Here is a 21,025-nt window from a genome sequence, read left to right as displayed (position 1 = left end):
GGGTCCCTAGGCGGAAGATGAGGCGCTCTTCCTACAGCCGTTGTGTTGCTATGGTCTGGCGATGTTGATATATTGTAACCAATGGATCCATTATCTCCACCACCACTTCCTTTAATACCCTAGGATCAGGCCAGGGTAACTTGTCTCCCTTAAATCCCAAAACGTTTGTTGAGTACCTTTTCCCTATCAATGTTGATTGTTCTAAATTCTATCCTTTCTATTGCCTCTGACTTGCCCAATAGTAATGGTTCTATTGTTTTCCACCATGAAAACTGAAGCAACGTATTACTTTACAATCTCCCTGAGGTAACAGTGGCTGAAGGACCTGAACTTAAGGGAATTTATATTTGCCAGGATTTGGTGTTGGAGAGACTGTTAGGTCTGAAGGTTGATAAGTCTCCGGGGCCTGATGGTCTACATCCCAGGGTACTGAAGGAGGTGGCTCGGGAAATCGTAGATGCGTTGGTGATTATTTTCCAGAGTTCGATAGATCTGGGGTCGGTTCCTGAGGATTGGAGGGTGGCTAATGTTATACCACTTTTTAAGAAAGGTTGGAGAGAGAAAGCAGGAAATAATAGACCAGTTAGTCTGACCTCAGTGGTGGGAAAGATGCTGGAGTCTATTATAAAGGAAATTATGGCACATCTGGATAGTAGTAACAGGATAAGACAGAGTCAGCATGGATTTATGAAGGGGAAATCATGCTTGACTAATCTTCTGGAGACGAAGGGATGGCGTCTTCCACTGACACCCTCCTTCGACTGACTGAACTGGTCCTCACCCTGGACAACTTCTCTTTCCAATCCTCCCACTTCCTCCAAATCAAAGGAGTAGCCATGGGCACCCGCATGGGCCCCAGCTATGCCTGCCTCTTCGTAGGATATGTGGAACAGTCCATCTTCCGCAGCTACACTGGCACCACCCCCCACCTTTTCCTCCGCTACATTGATGACTGTATCGACGCTGGCTCGTGCTCCCATGAGGAGGTTGAACAGTTCATCACATTCTGCAATGGAAACTGCTGCTGTAAGAAATAACAAGCTAATAGAATGCAAAAGGAATGAAGCAAGAAACAGCCAAAAAATGCGGGATCTGAAGGGTGTGTACTACAATGAAGAGGTGAAGACAGCATTTATTTTTAGTCTGTGACCAATTGAGACAAAGTTACTGCTCGATGCATAAGTTTTCAAATGATTACTTTGACTCTGAGACTGATGTCTCTAAAGACCGGCCTTTGCTAAAACCAAATGCACCTGCTTGAATTATGTTTAAAAGCACAGTGATCAGCACCACTCAGAATTCACAACTATCACAAGTTACAAGAATTCACACCAAAAACACATTTTCTGCAGACGATATATGAAACATTCAAATGTCCTCGTCAGGAATGATAGCTCCACTTTAATAAGATTTTGCTATGTTGTTAATTAACCAACTCCCAAGTCGGGACTTAAAACTGTGACGTTCCAGTTCACAGCAACTAGCAATCGATGTGTGGAATGTGGTCATGGTGTGTGAGACAGGTTGGTTTGAGCACTGTCTCTCTGGACTCGTACCCTAACGGTGAAATAACAAACAACTTTTAGAGAAACATCAGGAAGTATTCTCTTTTAAATTTTAATGTGGTCCACAGAACATAAGACAACATATACCAAAAGACAGAACATTTACAAACTAGAGAATCTTCCAGTTACTGTACAGTGAAATATACAATCAGGAAGCCCAGGTTTATACATGAACAAGTAAAGTACGATTGATAACATCTTGTTTAATTGGAATGAGGTCTTGTGTTAACACCAAGCTTGGCTTTACAGAAGTTTCATTGCTGGTTCGTGTCGAGATCCTGAATCACCATGGTGTTCCTGGAATGAACAGAGTGAAGACAACGATCATATTCCAATAGACTGTGTTCAATGTTTTATTGTTATTGATGATCATGAACGAGAGACAATTCTTTGGTAGAAAATCCCAGTTTTATACTCACGTTTGAAACCTCCCGCAGTGACCAGTCTTTTGATTTGCTTAACACCTGTATTTAAAAAAAATCAGACATCAGTTTATTTTTCACATTTCTAAATTTTTAGATTCATCTGTAAACAAATTTCAATGATAATAGATCACAAATCACTCGATCTAAAAGATGATGAAATGTTAACTCCTTGGATTTCAAAATTGGGATTCAATGACTCAGTGAAGAAATCTTCACCAGTGCAGCAATAATCATTCAACCCTTGGAGAGGGAGGCAGGGGGCGGGGGGGGGCACTGTGGGGTTCTTGCTTAAATTGATGGAGATTATTGATCAGATTGTCCCTGTTGTACATTCTCAAAGAGAGAGGAATTATTGTCCGGTAAGTGCTGAACATCTATAAGTTGATTCGGTTACGTTGTTCTAGTGTGAAATCATCTTCATGGGCAAATATAAGCATCTCTACTTTAAGTTCCTCCCAAAATTCTTTGGGAAAGACTCGGCAAGATTCACATATTTGTCTTCCCTCCCCTATAGATTCTGGGTAATACTGAATTCAATAAAAACGTAGCACAGTCACTGTCACAGGCTCCACTCTAAACAGAGAAATCCACTTTATTGTTGTCAATAAGGTTCTGATAAAAATCCAGGTTTATACTCACGTTTGTAGACTCTTGGGTGATGAGTTCTTCTCATTTTCACCTGAATTTAAGTAGAAAAATGTATGTATATGTATGTATAGACCAGGGATATATGTGATCTTTCTTTGAAGCATTAGTTTTGCAATCATCACTAAATCAATAACCCAAAAAAGGCTAAATGTGTTAGCCCTCAAATAATAAAGAGTAATTATCCCCTTGAATAGCAGCAAGCAATAATAATATCTCTGCACAAACTTATTGCTGGTGAAAAGCCAAGAACTGCTCTGATTGTTATTCCAATGCAATAAAGATTCGCCAAAGGAAGAGTTTGAAGATTTGAAATACAACTTTGAGTCTGACAAAATCTGAGTCTGGGATAAAACACAAAGTCAGAGATCCCATTGCCCTGGTGAGTTTAATGGTGAGGTTACCTCGATGCTGTTTTCACTGGACTCGAAGGATCCACTTCTGCTGTCAAACGTCTTCAACCCCCGACACTCCACGTCAACGTCAACAACCTCATCCGCAAAATATTCAACATGGCTCTTGCAAAATCCTTTCACCTGTCAAATGTAATGGGAGAGTATTAAAGTTATCTATTACATCATCTTCAGCACTGAGAGCTGAAGGGAGCTCCTATGATACTCCTCTGAGTCAGTCCACATAGATATTTCTATAAGATAACTCAGCAAACATCTGGCCGTTCTTTGACATAATCAAAACTCACAGTCCTTTCTATGATATGACCAAACACATACAGTCCATTCTGTGACATACAAGGCCTTTTTTTCTGTTTATTTTCAGGGCATGCAACACTTTCTATGACACACTTTAAGATACATAGTGTTTTCTGTAATATAATTCAGTATTCATGACCCTTTCTATGATATTCATATATCAATACCCTCAACCCTTTCTAATATAACCCTGCACATATGATGTTTCTCTGGTATAAATCATTGGAGTGACCCCTTCTACACTTTCTGTGATAATCTTCAGTATACACAATGCTTTCTATTATATACCTCTGTGTAATTTGAATGTAGATATGACATTTAGAGGCATAGAGCCACAGAATCATAGAGATGTACAGCACAGAAACAGACCCTTCAGTGCAATTTGTCCATGCCAACCAGCTATCCTAAATTAATCTAGTCCCATTTACCAGCATTTAGCCTATATCCCTCTAAACCCTTCCTATTCATGTACCTATCCACATGCCTTTTAAATGTTGTAATTGTACCAACCTCCACCACTTCATTTGGTAGCTCATTCTATACACACACCACCTTCTGCTTTAAAACGTTTGCCCGAGGCCCCTTTTAAATATTTCTCCTCTTACCCTAAACCTATGCACTCCAGGTTTGGACTCCCTGACCCCGGTGAAAAGACCTTGTCTATTTATCCTCTCCATTCCCCTTGTGATTTTATAAACCTCTATAAGATCACCCCTCAGCTTCTGTTGCTCCCGGGAAAACAGTCCCAATCTATTCAGCCTCTCCTTATAGCTCAGCCCTGCCAATCCTGGCAACATCCTTGTCAATCATTTCTGAACCCTTTCAAATTTCACAACATCATTCCTATAGGAGCCATAAAGTCGTACAGCACAGAGCCAGACCTTTTGGTTCAACCAGTCCATACCGAATATAATCCCAGACTAAACTAGTCCCACCTTGTAACTTTGGCCCCATATCCCTCTAAATACTTCTTATTCATGTACTGATATAAATTCATTTAAAACTTGTAAGTATACCCACATCCACCACTTTCTCTGGAATGTTCATTCCACACACGACCCGTCTCTGTGTAAAAAAAAGCCTCTCATGTCTTTTTCAAATCTTTCCTTTCTCATCTTAAAAATACACCTCCAGTCTTGAAATCTCTGCCCTAAGGAAAAGACACCTGCCATTCACCTTATCTATACCACACATGATTTCATAAACCTTTATAACAGCACCCTACAACCTCCTGCACTCCAGTGAAAAAGGTCCCCATCCATCCTGCGTCTCCCCATAACTCATGGGACTCCTCTGAGCCCTCTCCACCTTAATAATATCCTTCCTACGACAGGGAGACCAGAACTGCACACAGAGGCCTCACCAATGTCCTGTACAACCTCAACATGATGTCCCAACTCCTATTTTTCAAGGTCTGAGCAATGAAGACAAGCATGTTCAGTGCCTTCTTATCCACCCTCACTATATGTGATGCAAACTTCAAAGAATTATTATATACCTGAACCCCTGAGTCTCACTGTTTATCTGATATAACTCAATATGCATGACACTTTCTGTAATACAGCTCAATATACAATACCTTTCAATGATAGAAGTTTGTATACATGAAGTTTGAATGTGACAAAATATAATTCAGAACTCACTGCAGTCTTTTTGGGACGGAAATTGCAGCTGGGATCATCAAATTCCAATCCAGAATTCTTGGAGCAGACAGTTTCTTTCACAGAGAATGTTAAATCCACATTGTACGATAATTTTCCAGTGCGGTAAATCTAATGAGAGAGAAACAATTAATGAGTGTCTGACTGTATCTTACTCTGTTCTTACTCTGAACTGACTAACCAATCAGCATTGAGTGTGACATATCTTTCTCCTTCTGTTTAATAATCAAAAGGACAACAATGTAAATTTACATAACACATTGAATGTAACAAACTGACTGTGCCACAAGAGCATTATAAAATAAACTTTGCACTGAACCAAATGAGGTAATGGCTGAGTAATTGCCAAAAGCTCAATCAAATGCAGGTTTTGAGGAAGATCTTAAAGGCAGAAGTAGAGAGATAGACAGGTGCAGGGCAATGAATTTCAAATCTTTGAGCCCAGGCAGCTGAAGGTAAAACCACTAATAGTGGAGAGATGAAAATCAGGAATATTCATTGTTATGTAAGGGTTTAACAGTCTTATCGGCGTAATGATAAGAAATGCATTTAACACCAGCAGCAATAAGATGAGGTTGCATGGACTTGAGTCAGCTTTGAGTCTTGAAGAAGGAGTAAGAGCTAACATCAAGGTGTAGCAGCATCCATCATAGTAATGTTACTTGGTATCTGACCATTATCACACAATAAACTTCATCTTGTTTAAGATAATAGTGTCTTCTCTTCATATTACAATCTGCTGTTTTCTCAACCACAATAGACCAAGCAGATCCTATCATTCCTGTCAGCAAACCGACCATGATGAGCTGTGGTGAGGATTCATCTTGCAACATTCATGAAGGCAAAAATGAGGACTGGAGATCTGAAGGTAGGGTTGTGAATTTGCAGGAAATCATGGAGATCAGGGAGTTGGGAGTGAAGACAAAGGAGAGTTTCCAAAAATTTAAAATCAAGGACAGTATTGCTTGACTTGCAGCTTATGAAGCGAACAAGGGAACGGGCCTTGCTACGAGTTGTGACACCTGCAGCAAAATGCTGAATGACCTCAAGTTTATGGAGGATAGAGTTTGAAATACAAGTCAGATGTGCAGCCGCATTGCCAGATTTATACAACAGTGCGAGAATCAAAAACGGATAATTGCTGATGAAACTGATGAAAAGTCACTGAAAATGTTAACTCTGCTTTCTTCCCTTGGATGCTGCCAGTCCTGCTTAGTTTTGTTAGCAATTTCGGTTTTTGTTTCAGACCTCCAACTGGAGTTGAGACAAGTGATGTTACAGAGATGGAATGGAGCAGACTGGGTGATGAGGCGGAATTCTGGAAGCTCATCTCAAGGCCAAAAGTGTTCGAAAGGGATGGTTGAGCCTCAGATAGTTGTGTTGAGGCTGGCAAGAGCCAAGTGGAATTGCAGTTCGAAGTAGGTCAGTGCCTCAGTGAGTTCTCCCAATGATAACATGAGAGAGACAGAGGGAGCAGTAAACTGATCTCACAGGATAGGAAGCCTGGGATAATGGAGAAGAATTGGGAGGACAGAGACGTGAGGCATAGGAGGCTTGACAAAGGAGAAGAAACTAGGAAGGATAAAGGAAAACTAAGATGAAAGAGAAAAGGAATAAATGCACTCAATAATATTCTTGTAGAGTTCAGAGAGTGAAACAGACTGAGGCCAGGACACACTTACATCCTTCACCCTTCTCCTGGTTATCCCACACAGATTGCTGGTGTCGGTGATTCGGTTCAGTTTTATAACAGATGCTCTCAGAGCATTCTTAGGGCTCGGTATTCCTGTCGATAGAGAAAAGGATAAGTTGTACAAAACATTCCAGAATACTTCAGCAAATTATTTTTCCACCTCGATGATATCTGAGTGAGTGAACCTCATTGGCAATAACTCGTTGGTTGATGAGGAGCCGCTCTCTCTGGGACCTACCTGAGCAGTGGAGAATCTGCACTGCAGCAATGGTGAGGAGGAAGGCTTTCATTCTGCCTCTTGTGTGATCAGCTGGCTGCTTTCTCAGAGTAAAAGAGCTGCTTCTCTCTCTTGCTCTGTCCTTTCCCTGCTGCGTTCAGTCTTTATATTCTTGCGCCTCCACCACAATCAAACACTGACTCATATTTACTCAGTTTGATCCTGGGCAGGGGAAGCTGCTGCCAAGTGGCTGTAATATGGGCAGAGCTTCCTCCCAGTATCATCACCGTGTTTAGATTTAGTGGCAGTGGGTTTGTTCAGAATTCTTTCCTGATAGTTGGATATCCTCAAAGGAGATGAAGTATAGGATTATGTTGTTGGATGAATAATCCAGATGCCTGATCCAGGGACATGAGTTCAAATTCTTCTACGGCAGCTAGGGAATTTCTTGGATTAATCTGGAATATCCTAAGAAACAATGGTGACATCTGCAAATGCATTGGGTTCACTAATCGTCTCTTGTGAATTTGTCTGGTGGTCTTGCCTACATGTGAGTTTAGGTCTGTGGCAACGTGGTTGACTCATAACCATCATTTGCAATGACCTTACACTGTAATCTTCCCGAGGCAATTGGAGATTGGTCATAAATGGGTCAGAAATGTTAATCCTTCCATCAACCCTCACAACATCCTGCAAGGAAAAGAAAATGGAGATGTTGCTTTATATGTACAAAATCACACTCCATGGTCTACAGTAATGATTAGATTAGATTCCCTACAGTGTGGAAACAGGCCCTTCGGCCCAACAAGTCCACACCGACCCTCCGAAGAGTAACCCACCCAGACCCATTTCCCTCTGACTAATGCACCTAAACTCTATGGGCAATTTAGCATGGCCAATTCACCTGCACATCTTTGGATTGTGGGAGGAAACCCACACAGCCACGGGGAGAATGTGCTAACTCCACACAGACAGTTGCCCAAAGCTGGAATTGAACCCAGGACCTTGGCGCTGTGAGGCAGCAGTGCTAACCACTGTGATGGATTTTTAAAATTCATTCACAGGATGAGGATGTCATTGGCTAGGCCAGTATTTATTACCCATCCCTAATTGTCTAGACAGCAGTTAAGAGTCAACCACCTTGCTGCAGGTCTGGAGTCACATGTAGGCCAGACCAGGTAATGATTGCAGTTTCCTTCCCTAAAGGACATTATGAACCTATAAGGGATAATTCTCCTGGTCAGGTTTAATTCAATTGCAGTCTATAAATGACAGGTAAGATTCATATCCTGCACTAGATGGCACTAATATAGCCTGAACTTGAATGCAGAAGGCTCATCCAACTATCCAAGAGAATGGAACTCCACTCCTGAATGCCCTGATGGTCTATGACAACAACTCTTGCCAATGACACAGAAAATGAAAGATCCTTGTAAATCAGTTCAAAGCTTCTCTTTCTGCTGAGTTTGCTGAGGTCAGAGAGTGTTCTTCAGAAAGTGAATTTGAAGTGGACAGGCACCATTCAGCTAGGAGAAAGTGAGGACTGCAGATGCTGGAGACCAGAGTTGAAAAATGTGGTGCTGGAAAAACACAGCAGGCCAGGCAGCATCCGAGGAGCAGGAAATGAGGAAGCTGGAGAAACCTACCTTCATCCCGTGTGGTTGGAGGGTTCCTAGGCGGAAGATGAGGCGCTCTTCCTCCAGGCGTCGTGTGGTCAGGGTCTGACCTGCATGTTCTTGGTGCAGTGGGAGGGGGAGTTAAAATGTTCAGCCACGGGGCGGTTGGGTTGGTTGGTAAGGGTGATCCAGAGGTGTTCCCCCACTTTATCTCAGTCCCAACCCCCGGATTCAGCACCGCCTTCTTGACCTGCAGTCTTCTTCCCGACCTCTCCGCCCCCACCCTCTCTCCGGCCTATCACCCCCACCCTCACCTCCTTCCACCTATTGTATTCCCAGCGCCACTCCCCAAATTTTCTCCCCCCTACCTTTTATCTCAGCCCGCTTGGCACACCAGCCTCATTCCTGAAGAAGGGCTTATGCCCGAAACGTCGATTCTTCTGCTCCTCGGATGCTGCCTGACCTGCTGCGCTTTTCCAGCAACACATTTTTAAACACAGGCGCCAATCAGCATTACATTTACACAAGGTCACACTCAGTCCCTGTGGACATAAGTCCCGAAATGATTGCACAGCAGTTGGGTTGCCACCACTGAGTGGAAGGTTTCTTTAGATTTCTGACAGTGTGGAAACAGGCCCTTCGGCCCAACACATCCACACCAACCCTCCATAAAGTAACCCAGCTAGGCCCATTTCCCTCTGACTAATGCACCTAACATTATGGACAATTTAGTATGGTCAATTCACCTGACCTGCACATCTTTGGACTGTGGGAGGAAACCCACGCAGACACAGGGAGAATGTATAAACACCACACAGACAGTCGCCCGAGGCTGAAATTAAACCCGGGTCCCTGGCGCTGTGAGGCAGCAGTGCTAACCACTGAGCCACCATGCCACCCAAATCATGGACATCATTCTTCAAAGCCGGGGGCAATATCACAGGGGTATTAACACTAAGCGTGGATTTTTAAAATTTTATATGAGTGCAGTAGTTTATTAGTTACTATAAGCTTATTGATGACAAGATGAGGCTGTGTGGCTGGGTGTGTGGAGGGAGACTGTGATGAAATCACCAGATATAAGTGCAGCCAGAGTTGGCAACTTTAATCTTAAAGGATGGTGTCGGTGTTTGGGTTATTTCCTGCAACATTATCTCACCAAAAGTTCTGCCATTCTCATACAGTGCTGTCCCTATTAATACTGTTTCACTCACAACTTGACAAATTGTCTGAGGAATCAGGAAGCAGGTCAATCATTTATTTTCATGCGTGTCAAGGAGACCTAATCTTATCATTATGATGTCTAAGCCCAACCCTGCCTTGTTAGACACCCCCAAGCTTTGTACAAAATATCACATTATTACGTATTACAATTTCTGCGTTTCCTTATCCAGGCTTCTTACATCGCCTACTGTCTTCTCATAGTTGGCACAGACCTTGCCTGTATTTCATCCGAGAGAGAAAATGAGGACTGCAGATGCTGGAGAGTCAGAGTTGAAAAGTGTGGTGCTGGAAAAGCACAGCAGGCCAGGCAGCATCCGAGGAGCAGGAGAGCCAACGTTTTGGACAAAAGCCATTCCTGATGAAGGGCTTACGCCCAAAACATCGATTTTCCTGCTCCTCAGATGTTGCCTGACCTGCTGTGCTTTTCCAGAGCCACACTTTTTGACTGTGTATTTCACCCAAAGCCGGCCCTAACCTGGACAAATTTAAAAATCACACAAGGAGCAGCTTTCATACTGCTGCTCCTTCTCCTGGACCTACTCCACAGCTACCAAAAGAAGGAGCAGCGCTCTGAAAGCTAGTGCTTCCAAATAAACCTGTTGGACTATAACCTGGTGCTGTGTGATTTTTAACTTTGTCCACCTCAGTCCAATATTGGCGCCTCCACATCACATCAACCTGAACCTGGTGATAGTGTGGTTTTTCCACTTCTAGCCTGCTTCTGTACAGCTGTAGCTCCCAGTTACTTTTACAATATGACAAATGGAACTCTTACTGGATTGCAATTGAATTAAACCTTTCAACAGACACAGTGTAAGCTCCCAATCTGTGCACGGTGTGATCTAACCATTAGATTACATTCAACTCATATTCAAGCTTCAAAAAGGTATCAGTCAAGAGAAAGAGGACCAAGAAAGCCTGGAACTGTTTCACAAAGGAGTCTCACTCCAATGTGTTAAGGGTATCAAATTCAGCAGCAGTTTTTAATTCCTGGACGTTGTGCACTGCACGGTCCATGCTGAACCCACTTCCACAGGCGCTGGCCCCAGTATTTACTCGGGTGTATTCACCAATTCAGGAAGAGCTGTTCAGGTTCTGGACAGGGCTAACTTGACAGAACGTGCATGTCTGATGGACAGCCAGCACTCCGTCTCAGGGTGGGGATACAGAAGCTAATAGTACACACCAGTGTACTGCTCAGGCTCAAGTTCGAAATGGGGATATATGTGGGAGAAGGGATGGTGAATTTGAGAACTGGGGAGTTAAGGTTGATGGTGGAGGCAGATGAGGGTGATTTTCTGATGGGTGAAGCAGCAATGGAGAGAGAGAGAGAGAGAGAGGAAGAAAGAAAGGGAGAGAGAGAGAAGGAGATGGAGAAACAAGAGAGAGATGACATGGAGAGCTAGGGCTGTCAAGGAGTCAGGGAGAGAGAGATGAGGAACAAAATGAGAGATTGGAAGGTGAAATGTTGGGATTCAGAGTTGGTTGACTCAGTGATCGTGGGCAGGATTAATCCCAGAGGAGTGCACAGGTCATCTTGAAGAGGTGGAGTCACAGAGAGGAGTGTTCCTCTTAGCCCACCAACAGTGTTGCAAGGACAAATCTCTTTCTCACAGCCACCCACATCTCTCTTCCTCTTTAGCTGCTGAAGCTCGGGAGAACCAGTCGACTGCAGTGAAGGTGTGAACAGGATCAAACCTGAGGTGGCAGCCTCTTTAAAACAGTCCAATATTGGACCTGCCTTCTGAGGGCAGATCAGCCAGCTTATGGCCTTCTTTGAAACCCAAAGTCAAACAGAAGATAGTAGGGTCCCAGTTTGGAGTTTGTTATATGTTATACTGCGCACAAAAGATTTACAAGAATGTGGGAGGGTTTGAGGGAGTGGTTGAATACACTGGGGCTGTTTCCCCTGGAACGTTAGAGGCTGAAGGGTGACCTTATAGAGGTTTATAAAATCATGAGGGGCATGGATAGGGTAAATCAACACGGTCTTTTCCCTGGGGTGGGGAAGTCCAGAACTAGAGGGCATAGGTTTAAGGTAAGAGGGGAAAGATATAAAAGGGTACTAAGGGGCAACCCTTTCACACAGAGGGTGGTGTGTGTATGGAATGAGCTGCGAGAGGAAGTGGTGGAGGCTGGTACAATTATAACATTTAAAAGGCATCTATTTGAGTATAGGGTTTAGAGGGATATGAGCCAAGTGCTAGCTATGTCAGATTGGGCTGTCTGGTTGTCATAGACAAGTTGGATTGGAGGATCTGTTTCTGTGCTAAACATGTCTGATTCTGTGACACTCACCATCTGACTTTAGAGGGCAACAGGAAGTGGCATCCTCCATCCCTCGGGCAAAGGGAAAGTTTAGAAAAACAATATGTTTGTCGTAATGATGTCTTCGGGCATAGTCCAGGAGGCATGGATACAGAGAGCTTACTGCCCATTGCATACCCAGTGCATGCCCAGTGAACTAAGTCATGCCCACTCTAAAATGGTGATGGCAACATCTAAATCCTGAGCTTTGCCTGAACTTAGATTGTTCAACTAGATTAGAAAAAAAAACAAAATTGCAGGAGTTAGCAGGTTTTTCTCTGTAGTGTGTCCCTGACAACAGAGACCATTTAGCACCCACAAGCGTAGGAGCTGCACGCAGGGATTTACTTTGGACTGGGGATTTATTGACAGTGGTGCAGAGATCTGTGGTTGGGTTTCCTGCCTCCCGAGCTCTGCGTAGGCCTCAGAGTTTGTGTGGGAGGATGGAGGAAAGGTGGGAAATGTAGAAACGGTTGGGAGAAGGTAAACATTAGCTTAAGAAAAGGTTCAAATCCCACAGGGAAACAGCTGTCGAAACCGCAGAACGTTCCAGAAGTTAGGGTTTGCTGCAGCGGGTGGCACGGTCGTCACCTCTGCACCTTTCGGCTCAAACCAATGTTTGTGAAGTCGCTGAAAGTGGTGGAGGGACTGATAATGTCACAGCGTATGGCAGTAGGGCATCTAGGACCCTGCTGAATCTGTCAGCTCACAATGTACCTTCTGAAGCGATCAATTCCAGCAAATTGGGACATAAGGCATGTGAATCCAAGTGAGTGAATTTGGTATGAAATCAGGTAAAGAAAGAGAAATAAAAACATGGAAAGATTAACCAAAAGGAACAGGCAGGAAAGTGAAGGAAATAAAAGGACAGGTAGCCTATGTTGTGCTTTGCGCTGTTTAATGTCATTTTGTTTCAATTTTAGGGTCCATCTCTTCAAATTGTGTCTGTATTTCCTGGATGACAAAATTGCCTTCCCTTTCTCTTCACTTGGGCCCACCCACGCAGACCTTGTTTTTTGATGGCGACTCAATCTCATGCCAGCTCTGCTTCCACGCCTGCTCTCCCTCACCACCCACTTGTGCCTCCTGGCACAGCTTTGCCACCCCAGTCCCTCAGCCATGCATTTTGGTGTTGCCATATCCCATCACACCTCCCCCATTGCAGCTTTTCCTCCCACATGCAACACTACTGCCCCAACACCTAACTCCCCCCCCCCCCCCCCCAACCCCCACCTTGTTGCCTCCCCTGCTCATCACTGCCTGCCCCAGGACTTGCCTCCCAGCATTGAATACCGCTCTCCCTACCCCTGAGCCCCGACTTGATTCCTCCTCCCTCCACCGACCTTGCCTCCCACCCTCTGCTCCGGCCTGATGCTGTTCCCTGTGTCAGTTCAAACCCTTGGTTGTCATGCTGGACATGTGCTGAATTCCTCCATCTAGTGGCAGGTGTTGGTTGGTGCAGGTAGTACTGGGACTCAGCAACTCCTTGAAGTGACCATCCTCTGCCACCAGATGGAGTCCAGTCAATCCAAAAATGCACTTGATTCACCAGACACATCCACTGAAGCTGCCTGGGCTCACTCTGATCGTCTACTTCTGTGCTTTGTCTGCAAATCCCAAAGCATTCCTGCGCTTGGGGGTAAATTGACTGCACTCGTTTTTCAGGCTCTCTGCCTTTATTCCTGATGAAGGGCTTTTGCCCGAAACGTTGATTTTGCTGCTCGTTGGATGCTGCCTGAATTGCTGTGCTCTTCTAGCACCACTGATCCAGAATCTGGTTTCCAGCATCTGCAGTCATTGTTTTTACCTTGCCAATTCTCTGGCTGATCCTGGGCCTTCCCCATGCTAAAGATGTTAATTTCTCTGCTCCCTGGAGATTGCTTTTCACAGTTGTTGGGCTGCTAGTTGCTTTTATGTTGCTAGGCTTTTCCTTCAATGTTTGCTTAATGCTGCTGCTGAATCTCTCATTTGCTGTCACCATCTTTTATAATGGTGGTGGATCATAGAGTCAGAGAGTCATGGAGATGGACAGCACAGAAACAGACCCTTTGGTCCAACTCGTCCATGCCGACCAGATAACCTGAATTAATCTAGTCCCATATGCCAGCACTTGGCCCGTATCCCTCTAAACCCTTCCTATTCATATATCCATCAAAATGCCTTTTAAAAGTTGTAATTATACCAGCCTCCACCACTTCCTTTGGCAGCTCATTCCATTCACGCGCCACCCTCTGCGTGAAAAAGTTGACCCTTAGGTCCCTTTTAAATTTTTCCCCTCTCACCCTAAACCTATGCCCTCTATTTCTGGACTTCCCCACCCCAGGGAAAATACTTTGTCTATTTATCCTATCCATGCCCCTTATGGTTTTATAAATCTCTATAAGGTCACCCCTCAGCCTCCAATGCTCCAGGGAAAACAGCCCTAGCCTATTCACATTCTCCCTATAGCTCAAATCCACCAACCCTGGCAACATCCTTGTTAATCTTTTCTGAACCCTTTCAAGTTTCACAACATCCTTCCTGTAGAAGGGAGACCAGAATTGCACACAATATTCCAAAAGTGGCCAAACGAATTTCCTGTACAGCCGCAACACGACCTCCCGACTCCTATACTCAGTGCTCTGTCCAATAAAGGAAAGCATACCAGACGCCTTCTTCACTATCCTATTTACCTACAACTCCACTTTCAAGGAACTATGAACCTGCACTCCATGGTCTCTTTGATCAGCAACACCTTACCATTAAGTTTATAAACCCTGCTCTGATTTGCCTTTCCAAAATGCAGCAGCTTGCATTTATCTAAATTAAACTCCATCTCCCACTCCTCAGCCCCTCAGCCCATTGGTCCATTCTGATCAAGATCCCATTGTACTCTGCCCACTACACCTCCAATTGTGGTGTCATCTGCAAACTTACTAACTATACTTCCTGTGTTCACATCCAAATCATTTATATAAATGACGAAAAGCAGTGGACCCAGCACCGATCCTTGTGTCACACCACTGATCCCAGGCCTCCAGTCTGAAAAGCAACCCTCCACCACCACCCTCTGCCTTCTACCTTCAAGCCAGTTCCGTATCCAAATGGCTAGTTCTCCCTGTATTCCACGTGATTTAACATCTTGGAAGAGTTGGCTGCATGGAAAGTCTTAAGGGACACTGCTTGAGTCTTAGAGATAAAATAAAAACTGCAGATGCTGAAATCCAGGCAGGAGGCTGGAAGAATACAGCAAGCCAGGTAGCATCAGGAGGTGACAATGTCAACATTTCAGGTGTAACCCTAAGAGCTTGGCAAGACTGCCTTTTATTTCATATTCTATTAACAACGCACACTGTCAGAATTAACACAAGGTTCCACACAGAATCATCTCTCTCCAAAGTCTCTCTGTCATGTGATTTCTTACATCACATGATGTAGGTTCACGAGATCAATTCCTGGAATGGCGGGATTACCTTACACTGAAAGACTGAAGCGACTGGGCTTGTATGCCCTTGAGTTTAGAAGACTGAGAGGGGATATGATTGAGACGTATAAGATTATGAAAGGATTGGACATCGAAGGGCTGAATGGCCTACTCCTGCACCTATTGTCTATTGTCTATTGTCTATCACTACTGATGTGGCTGACTAGTTACCTGTTTGAATGTTAACCCTTTACTCCACACCTCAGAAGTCCCCATCAAGTTTGAAATTCTCTACCTGTGTTGCCCTCCTGAAAAACAAGGCCCACATCCTTTCGTGTTCTGAGTGACCTCCTGCCATATGAATGTCCACTTATGCCCATTATCCACCTACCGCTTGTTCTGCCTGTCTTGGCCATTTGTGGTTTGGCAGTATTCCCTTAAATTTGGAGGGTAGATCAATCGGTGCCGCAAGCTGTTGTGGATGAGGTATACAGGAATCCTTCCCTCCTGAACACCTCCCAGTTAAGGTTGGTGCCAAAGTTGTAGTCCCATAAGGACAACAGTTGAAGGACTGAGGATTCAGAACACAGGTACAATAAGTAAGAATAGAATTATTGGCTTCATCTTTACTCGGCTGTAGCTAGGCCCCAGAACCACGGCTGCTACCTATGTCCCCAGCTATATTAAATATACATTAGATCCTGGGTAAGTGGTTGCTCAATGTACATGTTTTGCTTTCACTGCAGTCAGCCAGAGATTGACAACATTGGCTCAAAGTACCTGTATTTATCATCGATCAGTATCTGGTATTGCAACAGTCATTTTGTAAATGTAATTACTCTCTTTCTTCATAGTAGTTCGAACCACTTACTCCCAGGATCATGTCAGAACATCTTCATTGTATTTATCTTAATTCTTTGTTTTCCTTCATGCTGACTGAGATGGAAGGAGCCTTTAACTGGCCCTGTTACTCTCCCAGCATAACATAAATTTAATTGTTCCCAGTGTGGCCAATCATAGTGTTCTCCATATTAAACTTTGAGTAAAAATATCCACCAACCAGATCGTTTGAATTATTAGTTTAAAATTTGGTCAATGAAGATACAAAAATTGTTAACTCAGTTTTTAAATATGTGAAAATATAAATGTTACCCTCTAAATAATCGAAAGACACATAGTTAAGCATACAAATACACTAGATAAGGGATAGAAAGCTTTCTCTCTGTAGAGATTCACTTAGAATAAAAAAATCCCTTTCAGCCTATAAGTCTTCGTTTCTGATGGCAATAAAGTTTGAAATGTTCAGATGGCTGTCAGTCAGTTATTCTGACACACAAAGATGATGTTGCCGAACACAAGCAGTTGTCACTGGGGCCCTTTGCAGATGTAGTTGTTCAGTAGATATTGATAGACTCTTCCAAAGGTTTTCATGGGAGAACAGTTGGACCAGGACTCAAGATGCCACATTGGACCAGGACTCAAGATGCTACATTGGACCCATAACAAGATTTCTTCTGGAAACAGAAGTGCTAAAACGCGACACTCTTCTCTGAAAGTATGTGAGTCATAAATAACTTCAAATAATACCCAAACAGTATCCAAGCAGAATTAACACTCTCCCAGTCATAAAAACAGTCAAGCATATTGCCTGAACTGAGTGCTGGACTGCCAAGGAGCTATCTGTTGGACATCAGGTCAAACTGAGATCCCATTTGACATTTCATGTAAATATATAAAAGACACAGCTGATATCATTTTGAAAAGAACAGGAAAATCCTCCTTGGTCTCTTGGCCAATGGTAATCAGTAAAGCAGGGTCTCTTGTTAATATCATGTTGCTCCTTATGGGATCCTTCAGTGTGCAAGCTAACTGTTGGGTTTTTAACATTTCTGCAAAACTTCAAAAATATTTCTTAGCTTCCAAGGCACTTTTAAGTATCCTGAGGTTATGAAAGGCACTATACAAATGCATGTCTTCCATTACATCACTGTCGGAGATGTTTCGCACGCAACAATGGCTTTACTCCATTAACTTACACAGCACACAGTGGCTTCAGCTCATATCAGATGCAACCAATTACCAAGGAATGACCACCTCCATTCCCATCCTCCAATTGTTTGGTAGAATTGTCTAAAGATTCTTATCAATTATAATCATCTTATCTGATCAGTCAGCTCCACTTTATCTCCATCTAACATTCTAGGAGGTTTACCATCTTGTCTACGGTGTTGGTGGACTCAGTCACATTCAGTCACACTGGCAGTGTGGGTCATAAAGTGGAGAGTTCCAATTCCTCTCCAGCCTTCAACAATGAGGCTGGGCACCCACCTACTTCCTCAAAACTACCTGTTGCTGCATCTATCCTTGTTTCATTGTTGAAAGTCTTTCTATCTTGTGCTTAAATTTACTCAATGTCCCAGAATCCACTGCACTCTGGGGTAGTGAATTTTACAGATGCACGGCCCTTCGAGAAGTGTACTTTCTCCTCATCGCTGTTTTGAATTTGCAACTCCTTAACCTAAAACAATGATCTCTTATGCTAGACTGCCCCAGATCAGGACACATCCTTTCTATATTCACTTTCCCAGTTCCTTTAGCATATCTTATACCTCAGTTCAATCTCCCCTCATTCTTCTAATCATCAGAGTGTTAAGGGACATTTATGAACCAAATACAGAGAATATTGAGGGACTCAACAGGATTGGCAGCATCTGTGGAGAAAGAAACAGAGTTAATGCTGCGAGTCCAGTATAATTTCTTCAGATGAACCAGATAACATTTCTAACAATTCATGGTGGTTTCATGGTTACTGACACTAGCTTTATATCCCAGATTTACTCATTGAATTTCAATTCCATCAGCTGTTGTTTGAACCCATATGACCAAATTATTAGTCTTGGTTTTTGGATTATCACTCCAGAGACAATAATGCTACTCCACTATCTCTCTCACTTACCGTATACACCTGAATTGAGATTTGAGACTTTGAAACTGCAAGCACAGCAAACCCTTCACATTGTCATCAGAGAGGGACACGGCATTCTCTCTCATTGACACATGCAGAGATTAGGCTGTTCCTTGCCTGGCCACACGGGGGCCATTGTGAGTTGTCTTCTTGATGGTTCAGGATTGTCAAAGTTTGCCATCGTCACGATTTTGTGTGTGTGTGGCGGAGAGCAACATTAGAGAGCCACATCGCTGAAAAGGATTCAGGATTTTGTAAACGGGATGGATAATGTCCACAGAGAAAAGCAAATAGAGTAAGGATGAGCATGAATTTCTACGGCTAAAAGCAAAAAATGCTAGATATCACAGCGGCTAGGGCAGTATCCATGGACAGAGAGCAAGCTAACATTTTGAGTCTGGATCACTCTCCATCAGGACTGAAGTGAAGTGTGGAGGGTCAGCATTTACGCAATAATAGGAGGGGGGATTTGGCGTGCAGGGGGAGAAAGAATGTTGATAGTTCAGATTAAGTGAGAATGTCCGAAGTGAGATGTATTAAAGGAGAAATTATTCAGTGAGAGAACAAGTTCAGCCAGGCGGAGGAGAGTGGCGGTGGATGGATGGGGGCGTTGCTTTCACAGATGGGAGGAGCCAATCGGTAAAAATAAAATCCATTACTCCTCTCCCAAAATTTCGACATCAAACATCTCAAAGCGTCTTGGTGGAGTGAATTGTTTTCAAAGCACAGCCAGTGCTGTTGTTAGGGTGAATGTTGAGACTGAGAGCATCAAAAGGTCATTGAGCAAAAGTGGTCAACCTTTGAAACCCCAAACCTGACACTGAAAAAACTCTCAGGTTTGTGGGTCTATTCTCGAAATTCGGAGTCAACAACCAAACCCTCAGTGACTAATATTGATGTTGGCTAAGACTCTGTTGTCAGTAGGAGTAAATGGCCTTGGACCAGGGAAAACCATCACTTGCTGATTGTAAATTAACTCAATTACAGGATAAGTAGGCCAGAAGTTGAGAGTTTGGTGTGGTATGAAATTATGTTTAAAAGCACAGCCTCTTGTTAACAGAGAATCAAAACTTAACATAACTGTTGAGCACTCTTCAACTCGCAGATGTGAGCATCCATAGTTGGTTTAATCAGAGAGATCTTTCAACACTTAGAGTGGTCAAGAATGCAAGCCAAGTCTCTTGTGACCAAACTTTTTGAAAAGATTTTTCATCATTGCATTTTCCTTGAAAGGATCTTCCTAGTGAAACTATGAAGAATATGGAAATAATTCCTAGATGGCAGATGTTGTGTCTGACATGTGAGAATAATGCCTAAAGGTTTAACATTTATTTGCTTAAATAAGAAATAGACTGCAAATGTCTTAGGCACTACTCTTTGGGGTTTGGAATGCTTTCACCAATGGAAGCCCATTTTAAGGTTGGACATATGTTAATGAAATTCAGTCAATAACAAACATGCAGCAAGACCCTGACGACTTTCAGGCACTGGGCTGATAACTAGTAAATAGTATTCATGCAAAACAGGTTCTCCGCCAAGAGTGAATCTCAGCATCCCCACTTAACATTCAATTGCATCGCCATCGCTGAATGCCCTGGGAGAACATCAATATCCTGGGTGTCACCATTGATCAGAAACTTAACTGGACAAGCTAGTATAAATACTGCAGCTACAAGAGCCTGAAAATTCTGCAGCAAGTAATGAACCTCCCCATACTGTGCCCACCCCGAGTTCCTCTTGCCAGTGTCAAAATTACAGACTGGTGGGAAATGATCCTTAAGGACTGTTTAAGAAAGGTGGTAAGGACAAGCCAGGGAACTATAGACCAGTGAGCCGCTGTTAGTGGTGGGCAAGTTGTTGGAGGGAATCCTGAGGGACAGGATGTACATGTATTTGGAAAGGCAAGGACTGATTAGGGATAGCCAACATAGCTTTGATTAGATTCCCTACAGTAGGAAAACAGGCCCTTCGGCTCAATAAGTCCACATCGACCCTCCTACAAATAACCCACCCAGACTCATTCCCCTACATTTATCCTGACTAATGCACCTATCACTATGGGCAATTTAGCACGGCCAATTCACCTGACGTGCACATCTTTGGACTGTGGGAGGAAACCGGAGCACCCGGAGGAAACCCACACAGACACGGGGAGAATGTGCAAACTCCACACAGACAGTTGCCTGAGGCGGGAATTGAACCCGAGTCCCTGGCGCTGTGAGGCAACAGTGCTAACCACTGAGCCACCGTGGTGGGAAATATGTCTCACAAACTTGATTGAGTTTTTTTGAAGAAGTAACAAAGAGAATTGATGAGGGCAGAGCGGTAAATATGATCCATATGGACTTCAGTAAGGCATTCAACAAGGTTCCCCATGGGAGATTGGTTAGCAAGGTAAGATCTCATGGAATACAGGGAGAACTAGCCATTTGGATACAGAACTGGCTCAAAGGTAGAAGACAGAGGGTGGTGGTGGAGGGTTGTTTTTCAGAATGGAGGCCTGTGACCAGTGGAGTGCCACAAGGATCGGTGCTGGATTCTCTACTTTTTGTCATTTATATAAATGATTTGGATGCGAGCATAAGAGGTACAGT

The 21,025-nt window shown here is 43.5% G+C and overlaps 1 protein-coding gene across 1 annotated transcript; it reads right to left on the bottom strand.

Annotated features, from left to right (window-relative positions):
* Positions 1 to 1,609: 1,609 nt before the first annotated feature.
* LOC122551986 (secreted phosphoprotein 24-like) lies at positions 1,610 to 7,048 on the bottom strand. Its single transcript, XM_043694549.1, has 7 exons — positions 6,938 to 7,048; positions 6,689 to 6,792; positions 4,989 to 5,117; positions 3,040 to 3,171; positions 2,630 to 2,669; positions 1,985 to 2,029; positions 1,610 to 1,862 (listed from the first exon to the last, which is right to left on the bottom strand). Exons 1-7 carry the CDS (start codon positions 6,987 to 6,989, stop codon positions 1,849 to 1,851), a joined length of 516 nt encoding a protein of 171 aa, XP_043550484.1. The 5' UTR covers positions 6,990 to 7,048; the 3' UTR covers positions 1,610 to 1,848.
* Between the last annotated feature and the right edge of the window lie 13,977 nt (positions 7,049 to 21,025).

Source organism: Chiloscyllium plagiosum, chromosome 7, assembly GCF_004010195.1.
Source record: "Chiloscyllium plagiosum isolate BGI_BamShark_2017 chromosome 7, ASM401019v2, whole genome shotgun sequence".
Lineage (NCBI taxonomy): Eukaryota > Metazoa > Chordata > Chondrichthyes > Orectolobiformes > Hemiscylliidae > Chiloscyllium > Chiloscyllium plagiosum.
The sequence above is the reverse complement of the archived record's forward strand: the minus strand, read 5'-3'. Positions and strand labels throughout refer to the sequence as shown.